General features: G+C 42.2%; 1 protein-coding gene across 1 annotated transcript in view; it reads right to left on the reverse strand.

The window, feature by feature from the left end:
- Nucleotides 1-9,355: 9,355 nt before the first annotated feature.
- WDR11 (WD repeat domain 11) overlaps nt 9,356-22,523 on the reverse strand; it is a 166,846-nt gene continuing 153,678 nt past the window's right edge. Inside the window, exons 27-29 of the mRNA XM_073596233.1 lie at nt 21,799-21,944; nt 21,584-21,666; nt 9,356-16,466 (exon numbers count right to left, since the gene is read on the reverse strand). Coding sequence (XP_073452334.1) covers nt 16,315-16,466; nt 21,584-21,666; nt 21,799-21,944 — 381 coding nt within the window. The 3' untranslated portion in view covers nt 9,356-16,314. The remainder of the gene's footprint in view (nt 16,467-21,583; nt 21,667-21,798; nt 21,945-22,523) is intronic.

Below are 22,523 nucleotides of genomic sequence, written 5' to 3' on the forward strand. Positions count from 1 at the left end.
CATGAACATGGATGTAACATGTAACGTTACTAAAGGTGAACTTAACCTATAAAGCACATAAGCTATTTTTGACCATATTCAGACTTCAATGAGTATGCAATACATGCATCTGTGTGCCAGAAAAACTCCTCTCCTCCCTTTGCCCAGCCCAGGAGTCAGTCACCAGAAGCTTGATACACTTGCACAAAGCTTGTAAAACAGGAAAACCACAAAATCACTAGTAATTAGGGATGAGCCGAACACCCCCCGGTTCAGTACGGACCAAAAGTTTGCGCAAACTTTAGAACCCCGTTAAAGTCTATGGGACTCGAACGTTCGAAATCAAAAGTGCTAATTTTAAAGGCTAATATGCAAGTTATTGTCCTAAAAAGGGTTTGGGGACCCGGGTCCTGCCCCAGGGGACATGTATCAATGCAAAAAAAAGTTTTAAAAACTGACGTTTTTTCGGGAGCAGTGATTTTAATGATGCTTAAAGTGAAAAAAAAAAAGTGAAATATTCCTTTAAATATTGTACCTGGGGGTTGTCTATAGAATGTAAAGTGTAAAGTGGCACATGTTTCCCGTGCTTAGAACAGTCCCTGCACAAAATGACATTTGTAAAGGAATAAAAGTAATTTAAAACTGCTTGCGGCTTTAATGTAATGTCGGGTCTGGGTAATATGGATGAAAATCAGTGAGACAAACGGCATGAGTACCCCCCCACCAGTCCATTACCAGGACCTTTGGGTCTTGTATGGATATTAAGGAGAACCCTGCACCCAAATTAAAAAAAGGACAGGCCCTACATACACTGAACAGCAGTATACAGGCGGTGCAAACAAGACAGGGACTGTATGTTTGTTGTTAAGTAGAATCTTTTGAATCTTTTTGAACTGGTACATTTTTAAAATGTAGCTCCAGCCAAAAAATCTATTTTTAAACTTTTTGGAAAATATAGGGAAGGGTTATCACCCCTGTAACATTTGTTTTGCTGTCTGTGCACCTCTTCAGAAGATTTCACCTCACTTTCTGCCCCAATGACAAATGTTTTTTGAAAATTTGGGGTTTTTAGTGAAACAAGGATTGGTGATAAAGCATCCGTGAAGAGGAGACACGTTTTTCCCATATTAACTCTTACAGGAGAGAATTTCCCTTCCTAGGGGTAGATTTCATTTCACTTCCTGTTGTCTCCTTCCGTTTGCAAGTAGGAGTCGTTTGTAAGTTGGATGTTTGAAAGTAGGGGCCTGCCCTATATAATCTGCAGAAATTGGGGCCTTAGGTGTTGGTGCTGCCACAACACTGTAAGCCCTCACAGTTACTCTTGGTGGGCGCAGGAATGGGCCCTGCTGTGAAATATTAGATAAAGAATTGTAATTACATGTCCCTGAACACATTGGTCAGACGGCCACCTTCTCCACCGTTCCTTCTTTGACTGACCGAAGCCTCAGTAACACATTGTCCAGGAGGACCAGGAAATTGTAACCTCCCAGGCTCTGGAAACACGTTGCACAAACCTTTCTGCAAGGCCTCCTGAAGATATTTCATCCTCTGCTCCCTCTGCGATGGCAAGATAAGGTCTGCAACCTTACCCTTGTAAAATGGATCAAGGAGGGTTGCCAGCCAGTAATGATCCCTCTCCTTGATACCACGAATAGCAGCATAGGTTTGCTGAGGCATTCGGTCCAGAGTCCACTGGGTCACTAAGGAGGACATAATCCGCAGCCACCTCCTCCCAGCCACGTACAAGTCCATGGGTTTCTTCGGACTGTAAATGAGCCTTTGAAGGCTACTGCTGATGCTGAGTGCCAGGCTCCACCTCCATGCTGACACAATCCTCCTCCTCCTCTTCCTGTGTGATCAGCGGGCACGCAGGAACACTGTCTGGATAAAGGGGGCCTTAAGAGGTAAGGAAGTCCTCCTCTTCCTCCCTCTGTTCTGCCTCAAGTGCCCTGTCCATTATTCCACGCAGCGAGGGACAGTGTCACTGATGCATGCACTGTCACTGCTCACCATCCTCGTGGCCTCCTCAAATGGTGACAGGACAGTGCATGCATCCCTGAGCATGGCCCAATGGCATGGGGAAAAAAAACAAGCTCCCCTGACCCTGTCCTGGTACCATAGTTGCATAGGTACTCATTGATGGCCTTCTGCTGCGTGTGCAGCCGCTGCAGCATGGCCAACGTTGAGTTCCACCTGGTGGGCATGTCACAGATTAGGCGGTTCTTGGGCAGGTTAAATTCCTTTTGGAGGTCAGCCAGCCAAGCACTGGCATTATATGACCTGCGGAAATGTACACAGACTTTCCTGGCCTGCCTCAGGACATCCTGTAAGCCCCGGTACCTGCCCAAGAACCGCTGCACCACCAAGTTAAGGACGTGAGCCAAACAGGGCACATGGGTCAGTTGTCCCTGTCGGAGGGCGGAGCGGAGGTTGGTGCCATTGTCGCAAACCACCATTCCTGGCTTAAGCTAGTGTGGCGTCAACCACCTCTGAACCTGCTCCTGCAGAGCTGACAGAATCTCTGCCCCAGTGTGGCTCCTGTCCCCCAAGCACACCAGCTCAAGCACCGCATGGCATCTTTTTGCCTGCGTGCTTGTGTAGCCCCTTGAATGCCTACGGAACACCGATGGTTCCGAGGACAAATCATCACTGATGGAGGAGAGAGGTTTGGCAGAATCACCACTAGTAGAATTTTGGAGGCGTGGTGGCGGAACAACCTCCAACACTACTGCACCCTGTCCTGCATCCTTCCCAGCTCCCAGAAGAGTGTGCGGTGAAAGATAGGGAACGTCTCTGTCCATGCCTGCTGGACCATGAGTCAGCGGTAATATGCACCTTACCGCTGACCGCCCTGTCCAGCAAAGCCAGGACATTGCCTTCCACATGCCAGGAGAGAGCCGGAATCGCCTTCCGTGAGAAAAAGTGGCATTTTGGAACCTGCCACTGAGGAACCGCACATTCCACAAATTCACGGAAGGGGGCAGAGTCTACCAACTGAAAAGGCAGCAGTTGAAGTGCTAGCAATTTACCCAAGCTAGCATTCAACCGCTGGGCATGTGTATGGCTGGGAGCGAACTTCTTTCGGCGGTGCAGCAGCTGGGGCAGGGAAATTTGCCTGGTAAAATCTGATGTCGGTGTACCGATAGCAGATTGCCCACAAGTACTTGGCTGTGACACACATAATTCTACACCTTCATTCCTCTCAGTGCAGGTTTCAGAGAGGACTGAAAGTATAGTGGGGTTGGAGATCCCAGCTGATGAGGAGCAAGGAGAGGTCCGCTTTGTTCTTTGGTGTGGGTCTTTTAGGCACACATATGTCTGGTCAAGCATATGGTGCCCAAGCGGGTGATGTTTTGGCCACGCAAGATACGCTTGAGACATATGTTGCAAATAGCGGTGCGATCTGATGCACTCGTCTCAAAAAAGGCCCACACCAAAGAACTTTTGGAATAACGCGCAGAGACAGCAGCGCCCTGCACATGCAGAGCTCTGCGGTGTGATGCAGACGGTGTGCTGCCTTTAAGCCGGCCCCTGGAGGGCATCCTGCCTCATTGGAGATGTGCCTCCTCCTCCTCTCATGCACCCACGTGGAGTCAGTGTCTTCCTCATCATCCCCTCCCTCCGCATCACTGGAGCAAAGCTGGCAGTATGCTGCAGCTGGGGGAACATGACTGCCAGGTTGCTGTCCTTCTTGGGCACCCCCTCTCTCTGGGCTCACGTTACTGCCTTCCTCTAGCTGGGTACCATCATTGGAGCTTTCAAAATGCTGGGCATCCTCCTGGAGCATGTACCCAACACTGTGGTCAAACAGTTTGGGGGACTCCTCAGGAGGACATGGTGGGGCTAGGGAAGGAGTGACTGATGCCATTGAGCTGAGGGAAGAGGCCGCATTGGCAGCTGGTTTGCCAGACAAAGTACCCTGAGCCTGGGTGAGGATGAGGACGGCTTGGTCATCCACTCTACCAAGTCTTCGGCATGTTGCGGCTCAACACGGCCAGCTGCCGAAAAAAGGACAAGCGTGTCCCACGGCCACGTGCTGATGAGGATGCACTGTCTCCATGACCAGCACTGTTGCCTCTAGACACAGAGTCTGCTTGCCCTCTTTTATTGGCTTGTGACTGTCTGCCTCTCCTTGTTGGCCTTCCAGACATACTAATGGCCTGCAGTGAGATGTAGCTGCACGAAGCTGGGATGTATATATGTATATATATATATATATATATATATATATATATATATATATATATATATATATATATATATATATATAAAATGATTATACTGCAGCTAGCATAATCAACTGGCTGCCTGTGGTATTAATAGGATCAGAACACCAGCAATTGTCTTCAGGTAGCTTTAGGTGCACACTGTGCAGAGGACACGGTACACTAATTGTAAATACTGCAGCTGCCTGTGGTATTAATAGGATCAGAAGAACACCAGCAATTTTCTTCAGGTAGCTTTAGGTGTACACTGTGCAAAGGACACAGTACACTGTAAAAACACCTGCCTGTTAGTATATTAGGAAGAGAATAACAGGAACGGATCTAGCTAAACTGAAAGCTGTGTGTGTGTGTGTGTGTGTGTGTGTGTGTGTGTATATATATATATATATATATATATATACATACATACATACACACACAATAGTGCAACTAACTGACTCGCCTGCCTACTCTATCTAACATAAAACGAATGACACTGTCTCTCTGTCTATCTCTCTCCGCCGCCGCAACACACTACACAAGGCCGCCACGCAGGTGGCCTTATATAGTGTGGGGCGTGTACTAAACCCCCCTGAGCCATAATTGGGTGGCTTTGGCCAATTACGGCTCTCTGTACAGATGGCGCTGTGATTGGCCAAGCATGCGGGTCATAGTGCATTGAATTATGGGCCATGACGCACCACTCAAATTTGGCATGAACGGCTCATAATGTTTGCAATTCGACGAACAAACGAACAGGCAATGTTCGAACATGGGTTCGACTCGAACTCGAAGCTCATCCCTACTAGTAATCCTCTCTGTGCAGGTGTGAACACAGGCTTACTGATGATATTAGCTGTGTAGATTTTGTGAAGAACAGAAGAGTGCCTTTACAACTGCAGCAAAGACATTTAATCTAACAGTACACAGATTAGATAGGTTTGCATGCAATGTGACGCATTCTGTTCTAGTCGTAGAATTAAATTTTCTCCTGGGGAATTGGCCCAGAGGGGGTGGGGGGGGGGATTACTTCTCTCATCTGCTTTCCTGTTTACAAGATGGGGAAGTACAAGTTGCTCAACCTTAAGGTCTCTCCCTCCTCCTCCTTTCTGGCTTCAGGTTGTTTACCTAAACTTGTCACTTGTTCCTGAGCCATTCATCATATCCATCAACTGCTTCTATATAGAGAAGGCATGCACATGAGACAGCAGCAAAAATACATTAGAAGTTGTGAGATCTAAAAAGGTGTGCTGATTGTGCCATAATGTTTAAACACATGGAGAGAAAAGTCTGTCTTACAAACTGTAGCCATCGCAGTTCTAGGACTAGAAAGTAGAACGGTTTGGGCTGCATTCAGAAAGTTCCTCCATCATGGAATTTAGAAGTGAGATCAACAGCATTATGTGGGCAGCCATTGTTAAACGTCTTCTTCTGAGATTTCTAGAGATCAGACTCTCTGGATTCTGCACTTAAATACAGGTCAGAAGATATACAGTATGCTGATCAGGAATTTTCTTATCACTTTCTGTATGCTTGTGTTGGGGCTGTGATTTAGAGATCCATACAACCCCATAATTCACTATCCCTATTTTTAATAAGACACTGTGTTCTCCCCTGGGGTGACACAGGGAACCAGAGTGGGCCATGTGACAACACTGGGCCAATCCATGCGGTCAGACAGGGAGGCAATAGCTTTGGGTGAGCAAATTCTACAGTGAATTTCAGCATATCTAGGGCTTTGTTGTTTTAGCTCCAGGCAGCTGCACAGCCAAATCATCTGTTCACTTAAATTTTGTGTAGAGTGGAAAAAAACAATAGAACTTTATTGGAAATGACACTTTCTCACCCAATGATCTCCATAAGGTGAATGGGAATTTTCCCCTAATACTGCAAAAAAAAAAAAAAAGCAAAAGCCTAACAGTGGTTCTAATTCTCCCTACTGTTAATGAGTTTTACATTTCTATTTGTATCCCTATTACAAATATTTCTCCAATAAGGTGATTGGAAATTTGTGCACTGGGATACACTATTACAAAAGTGACCAAGGTTCTAATCCTTTACAGCTTGTCCTTTAAAAGAACTTTTTAAGAATCTGAGGGAATATTTATAAAACACAACTCAAACCAAAATCTAAAGAGTGGGGAAGGATTAGATTAGAACTTCTAATGGCATTTTGACGGATCTCTGTGCTCCGCCCCCCCTTCCTGTAACATCAAAACAATTAATGGGGGAGGGGCGCAAGTGGTGCTAGGACCCCCCCCCCCCCCCAACAAAATTAAAAAAAAAAAATCACCAATAATGTATTATTTTTTTTGTCATTTCTTCAATATAAACTGTTTTGCTTTTCTGGCTGGGGTTGGGCTAGAATTTATTAAGGTAACCGCTATGTCTATTTTGATAAAGGATATCTCTGAAATGTAGAAAAACATTTGTCTTTCTAACTAGGCTAATCCAGAAACAATTTTTGAAGTGTTATTAATGTTCTCAAGCTGCATATAAAGAATGACTTGCCTTCTGTTATACAACCAGTAGGTGGCATTTGTGTCTTGAATAATGTACTGAAGTATTCATTCTGAAAAAGCAGCTTGCACTAGCCTACTCTGGATTATCATTATCGTTGTAATGTACTGTTTATAGTTACCTGAATGCAGTTCTTTCACACAAAAAATACTTTACTAATCTAACATTTAGAATTAGCCTGCACAGACGTTTGTGTTTTGTTCCTGACATTTGTGAGTGAAGTAGACAAGGAATGCATTGCAAAAATGCATGTATTTATTGTTGCATTGATTTTACTCCTCTATACATGTTAATGTAAACACATCATAGCCATAGCTGGCGAGGAAGAGTTTCACATGCGTGGGGCAATATAAAGAACATTACTAAAATTTCCTTACACTCAAGCCAGCTAAACAGCATAGATTACCTAATTTTCTATAGTTTCAAAATGTAGATTAGGAAACAGGTTTTTGTTGCAAACTTTTTGCAAATATATGTAAAGGCAAAGTGCGGTGCCAAGGCACTGTTGCATAGTTTGTGCCCCAACCTTTGCCCTATGAGCATCCCAAACATGGTACCATTGACAAAAGGTTCCCATGAGTGGGGACAGCCAACTGAATATTTCAAAAATTTCAGAGCCCTCAATTCAGCTAGTCAGCACAGAAAACCCAGTCAAGGATAGTCTGGCACTTTGCCTTGAATGACAAAGTGACAGGTTCTCTTGATATGGCACCCATACACTGACATTAACCTGTGCTGTGCTTCCCCCATCCCTGCGTTCATCTGGTGAGAAATACCTACCTAGTATTTCCAGGTATGGGGGACCAGGTGAGCTTCTTCCTCTTCCACCCAGGATACAGTACTCAGCCAATGGCTAGGCTAAAAAAAAAATAATTTGGGGGAGAGAAGCTCATTAACCCTGTGTAAGCTCAACCATTGGCAGACACAGAGCAGATGCAGTGTTTAGGACTTCAGCCCCAGCAGGTGAACAATGTGGTTGGGGAGCTCAGGGAAGGCAAGTGTCAGTGGGTGGGGATGCCCTATCAAGAGAACTCTTTCACTTTGCCCTAAAAGTATAGATTAACTTTAAATTGTAGTATTTAGATTAAAACAGAGATGTGTGGTACATACATTTTGTAAAAATATTGGAAGCCATATACACTATCTCACAGAAGCGAGTACACCCCTCACATTTTTGTAAATATTTTATTACAGTATATCTTTTCATGTGACAATACTGAAGAAATGACACTTTGCTACAATGTAAAGTAGTGAGTGTACAGCTTGTATAACAGTGTAAATTTACTGTCCCCTCAAAATAACACACAGCAAATGTCTAAACCGCTGGCATCAAAAGTGAATACACCCCTAAGTGAAAATGTCAAAATTGGGCCCAATTAGCCATTTTCCCTCCTGCTGTCATGTGACTCATTAGTGTTACAAGGTCTCAGGTGTGAATGGGGAGCAGGTGTGTTAAATGTGGTGTTATCACTCTCACTCACTCTCACTCTCACTCTCTCATACTGTTCACTGGAAGTTCAACATGGCACCTCATGAAAAAAAAGAATTGTTGCTCTACATAAAGATGGCCTAGGATATAAGAAGATTGCAAAGACCCTGAAACTGCAGCACGGTGGCCAAGATCATACAGCAGTTTAACAGGACAGGTTCCACTCAGAACAGGCCTTGCCATGGTTGACCAAAGAAGTTGAGTGCACGTGCTCAGCATCATAGCCAGAGGTTGTCTTTGGGAAATAGACATATGAGTGCTGCAAAGGTTGAGGGGGTAAGGAGGGTCAGCCTGTCAGTGTTCAAACCATACGCCACACACTGCATCAAATTGGTCTGCATGGCTGTTGTCCCAGAAGGAAGAAAGAAAGTGCACAAGAAAGCCCGCAAACAGTTTTCTGAAGACAAGCAGACTAAGGACATGGATTACTGGCACCATGTCCTGTGGTCTGATGAGACCAAGATAAACTTATTTGGTTCAGATGGTTTCAAGCGTGTGTGGCGGCAACCAAGTGAGGAGTACAATGACAAGTGTGTCTTGCCTACAGTCAAGCATGTTGGTGGGAGTGTCATGGTCTGGGGCTGCATGAGTGCTGCCGGCACTGGGGAGCTACAGTTCATTGAGGGAACCATGAATGCCAACATGTACTGTGACATACTGAAGCAGAGCATGATCCCCTCCCATCGGAGACTGGGCCGCAGGGCAGTATTCCAACACATGGAGGAGTGGAAGAGGACTCCAGTGGCAACCTGTGAAGCTCTGGTGAACTCCATGCCAATAAGGTTAGGGCAGTGCTGGAAAATATTGGTGGCCACACAAAATATTAACACTTTGGGCCCAATTTGGATACTTTCACTTAGCAGTGTATTCACTTTTGTTGCCAGCAGTTTAGACATTAATGGCTGTGTTGAGTTATTTTGAGGGGACAGCAAATTTACACTGTTATACAAGCTGTACACTCACTACTTTACATTGTAGCAAAGTGTCATTTCTTCAGTGTTGCTACACGAAAAGATGTAAAATTTTACAAACATGTGAGGGGTGTACTCATTTTTGTGAGATACTGTAACATGCCAAATACCAGTAAATGGCGCTAGTCACTCATTTACATTTATAACATTCTGCAGCATGTTATAGGGAGACAGAACACACAGACAGCACACACATTCATTTGTTTTATTATAATTAATTTAAACAGAAATCAACAAGGAATGTATCAAGCAATATAGAAATTATAGTACCAACTAAAAGGTCAATTACATGGCTCATCCACTTGGTGTTACTTGTATATATTTATCCTAGACAAGGACTGGACATTTATGATATAAGTGCTGCACGTTGGGATCCATATCAGTGTCACACAGCCAAATCCATCACAAGCAAACCACTAAATCTGTCTGCCCATATAGAGAGCAGCACTGGGCTATTATTTTCCAAGTATAGACAGATTCATATTTTGTTATTAAAGGAAATACAATAGTTTAAACCTGAACGCCAGGAATTCAGCCAAGTACAATGAGTTGTATTACTAGGGATTAAGTCCAACAAGGTGCATGAAACCTTGTGAACTTGTCTCTTTGAATTTACAAATTTCTATTTTTACAGAGCTGCTGTTGTATGAGAGAGCAGTATGTCTCCTGTCAGAGCCCCAGGAGTGGGATATCTGTACTCCCAGAACTCCACAAAAATGTCAGATGTCAATAAAAGAGATAAGTCCAGGAGATGGCATGCACCTCGTTGGACTTAACTCAGTATGCCAGCAGATTTTACAAATGGGCTGAATTCCTGGAATTCAGCTTTAAGGCCTCTTGCATAAGGATGTAATTATAAACATCAGTAAACTATTTTCAGTATCTTGCTGGCAAAAAGATCCTGGGATTCTGTAAACCTCGTGCCTATACACAAATGCAATTCTTCGCCTTCATCTTCTTTTAGCTGCCAGTCTTTCAATCTATGCATAATGGCATTATGGATCTTTTACATAGCTGTGTGCATTGTCCCATAGATAATACATCAGTTATCAGATCCATAAAGGATGCTAAACTTAGAACTGCTAGCAGGGAGCTGTTGTAGCCCCATAGGGTTAATGTTTGACTGTTTATGATCCTCCTTTCCCTCTTCGGTATGGAATTAACATTGGCTATAAGCATACTTTTTTGCTCTTTGTCCAGTCTCCCCATGTTCATAATTTCATTCCACTCTCTTGGATCAGTTATGAATATCAGAAACTGCTGGTAGCATTTTGTACCTATGGTTACATTTTCCTTTGTTTTGTTACCTGACTACTCTGGAAACTGCCTTTTCTTCTTAAATAAAAATTTGGAAAAAAGAAAAAGCTAAACAGCTATAAATGTGCCCTCTATGCCTGTGTAGAAGAGGCCTTATAAAGATACTTCTATCTATTGAAACCTACAGTGGGTTAGGTTCTTCTTGTATAGATCTCTATTTTTACGTACCTTGGTGTATTATGTGATCCAATACTTCCTGTTGCATCTTATAGTATATAAAATAAACTAAAAATCCAGAGAGAGTGGGCCGTGCTAACATTGCAGGCTTCAGAGCTCATACACAGAGATCACCAATGATAGAAGATATTAGGTAGTTTAATCCTCCAGCAGCCAGTAAAACTGAAAATAAATTTTGGGTGAACAAGCTTTAATCTATTCTCTAAGGCACCACTGAATCCTTTGTTTACTAGTACATTAAGTAACAGTGAGTGCCGCCTTCTAGGCCACCCTTCCAATTGTATATGGATATTGCACACGTTAATAAAATGGCCAATCTTTTCTTATTGATCAAAATATTGCAGAAACTTTAATATCTTAAGACTGGTCGTACACGGGTCGTATTCTGGCTGATTCCCATGAATTGTCCAAAACTTGAGTCATGGGTGGCCCTAGCTAACAAACCTAAATCAAAGAAGCCAGATGGAAAAAATGTGGCTGAAGAGTAACTGCAGCCACTGTTTTGGTTCTCTGACAGCCATGAGGAGCCGAGTTTCGTCCATCTATGCTGTTGAGCATGGGTGGGGGAATCTATAGATTTCAGTTATTTAGACTAAATGGCTGTATAGAGACCAGCATTTAGTGAAGTTTACACTTCATGTATGGAAATAATACTGTTGTCAATGTTTTACAGGTTGGGGAATTGTGACTTGGTCACCCCTGTTGCCTATGCATGAGCCGTCCTTAGATCGTCTTAAAGGATAAGTTCACCTTTGGGAACATGTTCCACTTGTTTTTAGGGTGTAACATGTTCCCAATGCTGCAGCCGCTGCCTGATTCCCTCCCAACCCCCCTCCCTGTGACAGTAGTACAAGGACAGTTCCCCATACTAGCTGTTAGTTTTTGAAATCAGAGCAGCTGAGCTCCGCCCCCACACAGCCCTGTGTGTGAACGAACTACAAGTCCCGACATCCTTTGCTGCTTTTGGCTTGTAGTTTTCAATGAACTTCCACGGTGCTGTGGAGCGGGATGTATGGGCACACAAATACACTGACAGATTCGCGGGAGACCTGCATGGCACCAGCGATCGACAGATAGCTGGTGCAATGCTTTACAGGCTCCAAAGAAAAAAAAAAATGCACATTTTGAAAAAGTGAACATCTCTTACTGCCTTACTGTCATTTTCCAGTTTAAATTTTGATCTTGTAAATTTAAACAGTTCACCTCATCCAAGACAGAGGTGAATCTACTAATTTTTTGGGTTGGTTACCATCTTAGCATGTGGGGAGCACAGAATAATATGATACAAGTTAGATACAGCCATATAATAACACTGATGTTTATAGGTATCTTCTCTAACTGCAAAATAATTGTAAGAACCACTTCCCACCAGTATGATTCACAATAAATAAAACTTCTGAAGACTGAGGACCAACTCTACAGTAACAGCTTTTAAAGCTAATAAATTTAGCAGCACTGTATACAATACAGGAGGGTAACATCAGAGCCTTTACATTGGACTACTATTAGAACCATCTTCTTTACAATAAAATAATAGTTACACAATTAGGCTGGCCATACATGGGGTCAGTTTTTTCGTTCAGGAAACAAAAAAAATCAGACCCAATTCTGCCATCCATACATTTTATGTGGATAGGGGAATCCTCCCCGCTGTGCCATTGTATTCTGAAAGCTAGAAGACTCCCTTGCCATCAGAATACACAGATCAGCCCTGCAGCCTATTGCCTGTGTATCTGAGCGAGCAGAAATATACCAACAGGGCAGTTGAACAAAAGTTGATCGGTAGATTGACTTCTGTTCAACCACATGGCCACACAGATTGTAATTTCGATCCATGTAAGGCCTGCTTTAGTCAGATAACATCCTCGGATGTGCCTCCACTGGCAGCACTCTCAAGCTTGGCATTGAGCTAATGAGATTGACATTGGGGTAGGGCTAAAGATGACTCACTTCTTACAATGTAAATTTAAAGTATTTCAAACCATCTAGTGTATATTTTGAAGAGCATTATAGCTTCACAACCTGATATGAGACTTTAAAGGGCACCTGTATCCTTTAGTAATATAGTCTTAAATTATTTACCCCACCACCCTGCGTACAGTCCACTTGGTAAAATACTCTTCCTCCCCATTCCAGTGATCATCAGTGTATGGCTGTACTGCAAAGTCTTTGTAAGAGAAACATTCGGACCAGTTCTTCCACTACACACATGCCCAGGCCCTATTAATTTCCATGAATGAGCCATGAGGCCACCATGAATACAACTCATCCATAAATGGGACCTTGGTGTCCTTTATTGCTGTGGCTGTTAGGTCCACTTTAAGGCATCCCTTTTAAACTGCAACTCCCATCCGTACGTCATTTCTCATTCACACACACAAAGCTTCCCTTACAAAAACCATAACACTCTAAACCCAATACATAAACAATATCTACAGACATTTTTTGGAACTGTAAATTGGTCATCTTTGAATTACGTAGGAAGGAATAAGGTGTGGAGTCATCACTACAGTATTTCTTGGAAACATAAGCACCGCAGAAATAAACAGTCCTGTTATACACATAAAAGATATTTCAAAGGTCATGTCTACATAAAACTGACACTTCATTTTAGATAGACACAAATGGATTGCATCATTCTTTGGCTTTTAGGCAAGAAATCTTTGCTGAAGTCATTAGCTTGGATTGGTCATTATGTGTTTTTGCCTAGGGCTACTCTGCTACGAGACAGTTGACAGCTTACTAAAAAAAAAATCTCATTATCATAACAGTGTGCTTCAAATTAGATGACTGCTAACAAGGGGTTAAATCTCACAGTAGCAAAAAGATTTAATCCCTAGTGTTGCCCTGGCCTAAAGCTGGCCATACATGAAGCAAATGTTAACTGGTTGCTGATGAACTGATCAGTTGCCATGGGTGACTGATTACATTCTCCAGCCCAACATCCTTAAAAAAAAAAAAATCAAAGGTGCGGGGGGGGGGGGAAATTGTTGGACAAACAGCAACTGCATCCAATCAGATACAACCAGTGTTTGAACATAAGACTACAATAGCTGTTAGGAAAGAGTCAGCCAGCCACACTGTTAAACATTGGTGGGAAAATCAAGCCATTTCTTGGGCTGAATGAGAAAAATCTTATACAGGCATACACCGCTTTAAGTACACTCACTTTACGTACACTCGCAAATACGGACATACCCACGAGTGTTTGTAAAGTGCCTCGCAAGTACTGTACCGACATTTTGCAGCCGCAGTTGAAGGAGCTAAAGCTCTGAGAGTGTAGCCCGCCCAGTGTGCCCCTGACACCCCCACTACACCCTAGAAGTGAAAAAAGGTATTGCTTCACTAAGTAAATTTTCATTTTAAATACATGCTCTGGTCCTTTTGTGTACTTAAAAGTGAGGTATGCCTGTAGTGTATTAAAAGTTTAACACTTGCATTTGGATATCCAGCTGTACCTAGAACTTAGGCAAGTGTACTTGCACTGCAATCCATGGAAGCTAATGCAGAGGCCAGCTGGGAAATGTGGAAAGCCGGGGATATTTCATCCAAAATAGAAACTGCTATTTTAGGTGGATTTTGCTTATAAAATATCAGCCCATTCACATTTGAGTATTTCTACAACGCACCTGCTCTGTTTTGCATTGCCATTCATTGTAAATGGCAACCCAACACACTATAACGCCGCACTACAGCATACCACAACATACATACTGTATGTAATGGAACTTCTTTAAAAGTGTTACCTAGAAATGCTAGGGAGGGAGGTACATTTAACAAACATCAATTAAGAACAACTACCATTGGATGTTACTCAAGTGATGCGTGTTGATATATTTTGTGTATGTGTGTGTAGATATCATGTTTTTAGATTTTTACATATTTGTCCTACTTCTGCACTGTACTCAAATTTTGCAAAATTTCTGAATGATCTTTTCTTTCACTCAGCAAAATGTTAGAATTTATAGGTATTTGAAGTATTTGTGATATGTATATGAATTTTTTTTTTCAAAATCTTTATTTAACAAAAACATTTTTACATTTATATGTTTTTGATTTTAACCATTTGGCCCCATTCACATTACATAGCGGAAATGAGCTTTTCCACTACGCAATTATGACATCGCGATTTTCATGCGATTCTGTGTGTCACATAGGGCAGCCCATTCACTTGAATAGGCTGCCCTATGTGCGTTTGTTGCCCGAAAAGATGCTTCTTCTCCTTTTCAGGTGACAAGCTTCACGCGGCAGAACTGCATTGTGTTTGGGTGCTATTGAGGCATAATGGTACCCAAATGCCAAATTGCTTCAATTGCCATGCAATTTGGGATCATGGGGCAGAATCGCGTTGATTCTACCTGCGATCACAAATCATGAGATGTGAATGGGGCCTTAATTAGCACTAGCACCTTGGTGGAGTGAGATTTTAAAGTGGTAAAAAACCCTAGGCTTTTTTTATTTTGACTTGCAAGGCAAAGTTATAATTTGCTAGTATGCATCACATGCTAGCACATTATCTGAAACTTCCCTTAAAACAAAGCCCTCCAGCGGCACATGGTCACCGCTGAGAGGGCTTCTATCTTCACCTGGTTGGCGGGCTCTGGTCCTCTGACTGGACGAACTGTGATGAGGTCACTCCTGAGCGTGAGCTGCTGTTCACGGCACAGGGCTCTATAGGAACGGCACAGTATGTCGTTCCTTAAGATCGCTGCGTCCGTTAACGTTACTGGCGGCTTCACAAGTAGATAATTTACTCTACCTAGAGGTAAGCCTTAATATAGGCTTACCTCTAGGTAAAATCGTCCATGGGAGCTTACTCCCACTTTAACGGTAGAGTCCAACCAAAAGTGTAGATGTTCTGAATGGAGGCACCCTACTAAAATCAGGATCCTTCACTGTAAACCTGTAACGGTACCATTTCCTGGGTAAACTTGCTTTTTTCAAGAATTGGCGTGTTACCAAAAGAGAAGTCAGATTTCATAAAGCACTGGTTTAGCAGTAAATGCAGTTATTTTGGTACTCTATATTCGACTTATAAATATTTAATTCTCAAATGGATGGCACTCCTTTTTTTTTTCGTGAGAATACCATGACAAGTACTATGTTCTGTTTATACAAAATTACCAAGATATAAAGTAGCAATCACACGTACATTTAAAGAAGGATTCTCACTTCTTGATTACTTGACTCTCATAATGAATGCCCTGTATACCTTCTTTGTAACATCTTAGACCTATTGGAAAATGAAGCACAGTAATTCGCCACAACCAATCAGCAAATATAATTTACTCTTCTGATAGTCCTAAACTGAAAGTTGGGGACTGTATGGTTACTGTTTGCTCTGCACTACATTAAAGTGAATCTGTCTTTGTAGGGCAGAATATGAAAATCAGTAAAACATAGACAAAGCAGACTATTACATTTCTACTAAATCTGTATTATAGTGTGTGACAATGTCCAATGGAAAACACAGTATAGGAATGTTTACTAGGTCAGTATAGGATCTCCTGTTTCTGCATATATTCCGGTGAATGTCAGACTCAGTAGTCTGTCGCAGATGGTACTAGGGTCTACTTTCCGTGAAGCATAATGCTCGCCTTCTCTTTCACCAGTGTACTCAGTTCTTCTCTCAATAGTGGGACCGTATGGTTTCTCATCACTTCTCTGCTTCGGTTTTGTGGCTCTGAAGTTCAGACAGTAACTCTGTACCGGCATCTCCTGCTTTCTTGGCAAATCGCAATGCTCCCTGTGTGAATCCTAGAGAGCGCAAACTGCGTGCGTAATCTGCAAACACTGCAGACATCAGTTTATGTACACAGGGGTTAAGGAAAATGAAAATGGAATCAGTTGTACAGTAAATGTATCCATAGAGGAGCTGCTGAATAGTTTATCATGCTTAATGTAACAGTCTCCACCTATTAACCTACAACAGAGATAGCTGCCTAGGACTGGTAGAAATGGTATACCTGCCGAGCAAATCCTAAGGGTTTGGTTTCAAAATACAATAAGTTGCCAAAACTGTTTCTAAAATATGCTTACCACTGGAGTGTATAGATTATATTCAGTCTTGAAAAAGGGTGGGGAATAATCCCTGTATTATACTCATGTTCAAACTGAATGCTGCAAATCTGATCCCACCTACTCAATTTAATGTAATAAATTATATAAACTGCCAATGCTGTCCTCGTGTGAAAAGGCATTCTGCCTGGCTGCCTAGATACAATGGGGGGATTAATAAAGGGTGTCAAAGATACTCCATAGAATTCCATTGGGCCACAACAAAATTGTCGGTGTTTGAACTTGATTCATGTACCTGTGGCCGACAGAAACTGGAGTGATCATACCAGACACTCCTTCCTCAGTGCATCATTTTCCGACCCCTACACCCATTAAATGACAGGAGTTTTGTAGTGTGGTGGGTGGAGCCTGATTGGCAACTAAGACTAGTTCCCCATCAAGTCTGCCTGGGTGCTGACTGATCCATAGTCACTTTTCAAACCAGTTCACTGCCACCCACTTCTTTCAGGTCCCCATCCAGCTGTGCCTTGGGGAAATATTTCCTATCCAGTCCACCTTCTCTGTGACTCAAGTCTTTTCCCAAGTATGTGCATTACCATATTTGAGTAATTGCATCACTAGGATTTCTAGTCCCTTACATTTAGCTGAATGGGACTGGGAATGACCCAGCTGAATGGGTCTGGGAATAGAGTCCGATGCAGGAAGTTGTCACATTCATGACAGCTTCCTACATAGAAATGCCCCACTCTGAGCACTGGTGTATGTCTGTACGTTAGCTCAGAGCTGGTCTTTATTACCTCCAGTTTGCTTATCTGAAAATTAGTGGGAATTCTTTAAAAACCTGTCGCTATGCCAGCCACAGATAATTAAAGTTATGATAGTCAGAACTACAGTGTCTTGTGTAATGTATTCATAACCCTTGAAATTTTCCACGTTACAGCCAAAAACGTAAATGTATTTTAATGGGATTCTATTTGACAGACCAACACAAAGTGGCACATAATAGTGAAGTGGAAGGAAAATTATAAATGGTTTTCAATTTTTTTTTTTTTTACAAATATCTGAAACGTGTGGCATGCATTTGTATACAGACCCCTTTACTCTGATACCTCTAACTAAAACCTAGTGGAACCAATTGCCTTCAGAAGTCACCTAATTAGTAAATTGAGTCCACCTGTGTGTAATTTAATGTCAGTATAAATACAGCTGTTCTGTGAAGCCCCAAGAGGTTTGTTATGCTATACAAATGACCAGAAAAAATGACATATAGACGGAGATTAACAGTGCCTTGAAAAAGCATTTATACCCCTTGAAATCTGCCTCATTTTGTCATGTTACAACCAAAAACAAATGTATTTTATTGGGATTTTATGTGATAGACCAACACAAAGTGGCACATAATTGTGAAGTGGAAGGAAAACGATAAATGGTTTTCAAAATTAAAAAAAAAATAAATGTGAGAAGTGTGGCGTGCATTTGTATTCAGTCCCCTAGTCAATATTTTGTAGAACCACCTTTCGCTGCAATTACAGCTGAAAGTGTTTTTGGGGATGTCTCTACCAACTTTACACATCTTGAGAGTGACATTTGTGCCCATTCTTCTTTGCACAATAGCTCAAGCTCTGTCAGATTGGATGGAGAACGTCTGAACAGCAATTTTCAAGTATTGCCACAGATTGTCAATTGGATTTAGGTCTGAACATTGACTGGGCCATTATAACACATGAATATGCTTTGATCTAAACCATTCCATTGTAGCTCTGGCTGTATGTTTAGGGTCTTTGTCCTGCTGGAAGGTGAACTTCCGCCCCAGTCTCAAGTCTTTTGCACTCTAATGCCCCGAACACACGGTCGGACTTTGTTCGGACATTCCGACAACAAAATCCTAGGATTTTTTCTGACGGATGTTGGCTCAAACTTGTCTTGCATACACACGGTCACACAAAGTTGTCGGAAAATCCAATCGTTCTAAACGCGGTGACGTAAAACACGTACGTCGGGACTATAAACGGGGCAGTGGCCAATAGCTTTCATCTCTTTATTTATTCTGAGCATGCGTGGCACTTTGTCCGTCGGATTTGTGTCACACGATCGGAATTTCCGACAACGGATTTTGTTGTCAGAAAATTTTATCTCCTGCTCTCCAACTTTGTGTGTCGGAAAATCCGATGGAAAATGTCCGATGGAGCCCACACACGGTCGGAATTTCTGACAACACGCTCCGATCGGATATTTTCCATTGGAAAATCCGACCGTGTGTACGGGGCATTACAGGTTTTCTTCTAAGATTGCCCTATGTTTGGCTCCATCCATCTTCCCATCAACCCTGACCACCTTCCCTTGTCCCTGCTAAAGAAAAGCATCCCCACAACATGATGCTGCCACCACCATGTTTCATGGTGGGGATGGTGTATTTCAGGGTGATGTGCAGTGTTAGTTTTCCGCCACAAGTTCAGTTTTGGTCTCATCTAACCAGAGCACCTTCTTCCACATATTTGTTGTGTCCCCCACATGGCTTCTTGCAATCTGTAACAGGGACTTCTTATGGCTTTCTGTCAACAATGCTTTCTTCTTGCCACTCTTCCATAAAGGCCATATTTGTGGAGTGCATGGCTAATAGTTGCCCTGTAGGCAGATTCTCCCAACTGAGTTACAATGGGCCTCTTGGCTGCTTCTCTGATTAATGCTCTCCTTGCCCGGCCTGTCAGTTTAGGTGGACAGCCATGGCTCGGTAGGTTTGCAGTTGTGCCATACTCTTTCCAAATTTTCAGATGATGGATTGAACAGTGCTCCGCGAGATGTTCAAAGCTTGGGATATTTTTTTTTTATAACCCAACTCTGTTTTAACCTTTGCCACAACGTTGTCCCTGACCTGCCTGGTGTGTTCCTTGGCCTTCATGATGCCGTTTGTTCACTAAGGTTGTCTAACACACCTCTTCGGGCTTCACAGAACAGCTGTATTTATACTGAGATTAAATTACACAGAGGTGGACTCTACTAACTAATTAGATGAATTCTGAAGGCAATTGGTTCCACTAGATTTTAGTTAGGGGTATCCGAGTAAAGGGGGCTGAATACAAATGCACGCCACACTTTTCAGATATTTATTTGTAAAAAATTTTGAAAACCATTTATCATTTTCCTTCCACTTCAGAATTATGTACCACTTTGTGTTAGTCTATCACATAAAATCCCAATAAAATACATTTACGTTTTTGGTTGTAACATGACAAAATGTGGAAAATTTCAAGGGGTATAAATACTTTTTCAAGGCACTATAAAAAACTGGTGCACAGAGAATCTGGTGCAGCTGTGCATAATAATCAGTCAGCTTTCAGGTTTATTGTCAAAGTTTAATTGAACTGAAGCTGAAGTTAGAAGCCAATTGGTTACTATGCGCACAGCTGCACCAGTTTTGGTAAATTTTCCCCATAGTCTAGTCTTTTCGTTCAGGCAGTAGGCTCAACGAAAAAAAAAAAAATACTGATTACTCAATCCACACAAACAAGGTCATTATATTCTGACAATGGCACCTGTCGCTGTCTGAAATTTTTTATTAATCATCTGCAGCTGCTGAGCAGTGTATTCGAACATGCCCCTTCAACAGAAGTTGATCAAATAACTGACATCTGTCAAGTAAGAACAGCCACACAGTGATCAAAATTTGGTTAGTCTGCTGAACTGGCTAAATTTTGATCAGTGTATGGCCAGCTTAAGAACAGTGAACACCTAGTTCTATAACTACTGCCAAAGACTTGATTGTCCATTCTAACTTCAAACCATCATTGAAATAAGAAAGGCACTGACCTGGAACCAATATTTAGATGAGGAATTCTGACTTGGCTGATTGCTCCACAATCAGCAAGATAACCAGGCAACTAGTATTCTAGAAGGTGGTCTGCAAGGACAGCCTCAATATTTCTCTTTCTACAAGAAAATATAGATTGGCAGCAATTACCACTGTCCCTAGAAATGACACTTTCTGAGTCACTGATGCTGAAACGGGTATGCAGGATTAGGTGTTATAACTTTCCTGCATATTTGGTGCTATTGACAAAAAGCATTGAAGCCAGAGGCCGACAAGTAGCATTTTCAGAAGGAAGTACATAATATCAGCCAAGTTTTGGGCGGAGGTGTTTGAACTTATTAACTTTAATTTCCAGCTGACTCTCCCAGTCTCCCCCGAACTGGCACTGTTGGGTATACCAGATGATGAGCAACGGCCCAGATATACCAAACTTTTAATCTCAAGACTTGTTATACAATGCCAAGAGAGAAATTATACTTAAGTGGAATGTTCATCCCCCCCCCCCTTAGTTTTGTGGGAAAAATCTATTAACGCTGCTCTTCCTCTGCATAAACTGACTTACATTAGAAGGAATTGTCCTGTTGTTTGATAGGGTATGGCAGCCAAGGACGGCTTAGCAGAGGAGCATTTATTTAAATTGCTCATCCTGTTAGGGTTCTTCAGCCACATCAGCACCCCAACTTAATCAATGTGATATGCAGCTGTGGGGCATTGACCCTGCTACAGTTTATATACGGGTTTGTGTGATGACATGTGAATACTGTGTTTTCGATATCGTCAGTGTGTGTTCTGCCTCAATTCCATTCCTTATTGCTGATTTTTGTACCATACCAATGTTTTCAATAAAGGAACATTCAGGTCATTAATAAAAAAATTAATGATAAGCCCACATGTTTTCCTTTGAACTTAGACAGGGCTTATTCTTTTTGCTCCCATATGACAGGTAATCACCAATGCTGTCACATAGGAGGAAGGGGACAGAGCCACATTATTTCTCAGGCAAATAAGGCAATTGCATAAGTACAGGTGCACTTTAAAACCTACAATAGCTTATGCAATGAGCGGAGTTCAAATTGCATTCTGCAATACTTAAAAAGGATATTGGACTCGTCAGTGGTTTCAAATGCTGAACATTGCAAACAGGCTTCCAGAAACAAGGCAGCACGATCAAAGCACCTCATGCTGAGAAACAGAGAGAAAAAAAAAAAGAAGAACACTTTATGTGAAATATGTCTAGAAAATCAAACAGGCCTTGGATATCTAAAAAAGCACACACAGTCCAAAACCATTGCATTTTGGGGAGTAGGAGTTTACCTGTGTAACATTTCTATTACTTTTCTGAAGCAGCCAAGAGAAAGGAGAACAAGGATTGCTTTATATTTCTGATTGATATGTGGGGAACAGAGATGGTCCACCCATCGTTTCATGACCTCAGCACATTCTTCTGGATTCAGTCGCACCTATTAAAAAGTATAGGTTATGGTTATAGGATAGGTGACATACTGTAGATATCATCGTAGTGTTGTGTCTCTCTACACAAAGCATCTGTTCCCTTATTACAACCAATCACGTTTCCCCTCATCTCCATTGCTCAAACTAAAGAACCACTCCTGACTCCTTTCTAAATTATCTACACAGGACCCAGTGCGCAGAGACTACAGGCTCACTTTTCTGTAAAATCTAAAGAAGATTTAACTATTTATTTCAGAAGTAACAGAGCATCTTATCTTCATGTAGTAATTCAAGAAATTTGTATCCACTCACATGACTTTACTTGCTCCCAATCAGTTCTACTGTTTATGCTGAGAAATTTAAACTGGGTTCCAGGCTTTTCCTAATTAGTCTTAAAATTGCTCCCTTCCCCCTCCTGACACCAATTCTAACTAACCTGTGTAAGAGTGCGCTATATACTTACTTATTTGCAGGCTGCTCCAGGCCCGTGTTGGCTGCAGGGAGAGGAGAGAGCGATGGATGACTGGTTATGTATGCCTGAGAACGGCGATATCACCCATAGGCTTACTATGGCCCCACCCGTCAGC

Source organism: Aquarana catesbeiana, linkage group LG08, assembly GCF_042186555.1.
Source record: "Aquarana catesbeiana isolate 2022-GZ linkage group LG08, ASM4218655v1, whole genome shotgun sequence".
Lineage (NCBI taxonomy): Eukaryota > Metazoa > Chordata > Amphibia > Anura > Ranidae > Aquarana > Aquarana catesbeiana.